The 1,201-nt window shown below is 44.9% G+C and overlaps 1 protein-coding gene across 1 annotated transcript in view; it reads left to right on the top strand.

Moving 5' to 3' along the window:
- Positions 1-660, top strand: part of LOC140321770 (olfactory receptor 51E1-like) — a 2,599-nt gene extending 1,939 nt beyond the window's left edge. Inside the window, exon 2 of the mRNA XM_072398557.1 lies at positions 1-660. Within this exon, the coding sequence (XP_072254658.1) occupies positions 1-660 (660 nt within the window).
- Positions 661-1,201: the final 541 nt, after the last annotated feature.

Here is a 1,201-nt window from a genome sequence, read left to right as displayed (position 1 = left end):
CTGTGCCTCCTGCAAATGTTCTTTATCCATTCCCTTTCCATCACTGAGTCCTCACTTCTGGTAGCCATGGCCTTTGATCGATATGTAGCCATTTGTCATCCTCTAAGATACACATCTATCCTTACCAGTTCTGCTGTGGCCAAGATTGGTGTGGCCTCTGCCCTGAGGGGCACCCTTATTCATATAGCACCAGTATCCAGCCTGACATTTCTGCCCTATTGCAAGAATAATTCCCTTTCCCATTCATACTGCTTACACCAGGACGTTATGAAGTTGGCTTGTCATGGAAGCAACACCTTCAATATCATGTATGGTCTTACGGTAATCCTGTGCACGGTCACACTGGATGCCGTCCTCATTGTCTTGTCTTACATTCTCATAGTCCAAGCTGTTCTGCAGGTCACCAGAATGGATCGTTCTAAGTTATTTAACACCTGTGTGTCCCACCTGTGTGCTGTGTTCCTGTTCTATGTTCCGATGGTGGCACTGTCCATAGTACATAGGTTTGGGAAATATGTCTCCCCCTTATTTATGAACCTCATGGCCAATGCATATCTATTTCTTCCATCTATGCTCAATCCCATCATCTACAGCGTTAAGAGCAAACAAATCCGTGAAGCCATACTGCTGACATTACAGAGGAGGCCAGGGGATTCTTAGAGGCGGAAGGTTCCTTTAATCACTAGTAGGTTTATGCAGCCGCTGAATTGTGGGAGCCATTGCATCCTATTTCATGTCTGAGCAGAATTCTCTACGTTTTATTGCTCCCCTGATATCGATCTGTGCAATTTTGTAGTATTTATAGTAACCCTTTATCTGTAAATTAGTAATCATATCACCAAGGTTTTAAAGCATTTTCCTTCCTGTGAAGAATCCAGCGAGCATAATGCCAACTAGGTGATTGATAATTTACTTTCTTTAAGGTGGAACTAAAGTTAGAATTAAAAAAATCACACTCGGTGCTGTTTTCCATACGGTCCCACATTGTCCTGCTTTTTTGCCTTATCCCGGCACTGGGCACCGCCATCTTCCTTCTTTTAGTCTCTTCTGCCTACATCCCCCAATCCCACACGGCACCGTACGAGATCCGGTGATGTTTGTTTTTGTGGGATCTGCGCATGCGTGAGGTCAGCACCTTTTTTTAATGACTGAGAAGCCCCCTATACAGCAAGAGCAGCCCGAAGCCCCCTGGGGTTCATGA

Source organism: Pyxicephalus adspersus, chromosome 1 (genome assembly GCF_032062135.1).
Source record: "Pyxicephalus adspersus chromosome 1, UCB_Pads_2.0, whole genome shotgun sequence".
NCBI classification, from domain to species: domain Eukaryota; kingdom Metazoa; phylum Chordata; class Amphibia; order Anura; family Pyxicephalidae; genus Pyxicephalus; species Pyxicephalus adspersus.
The sequence above is the reverse complement of the archived record's forward strand: the minus strand, read 5'-3'. Positions and strand labels throughout refer to the sequence as shown.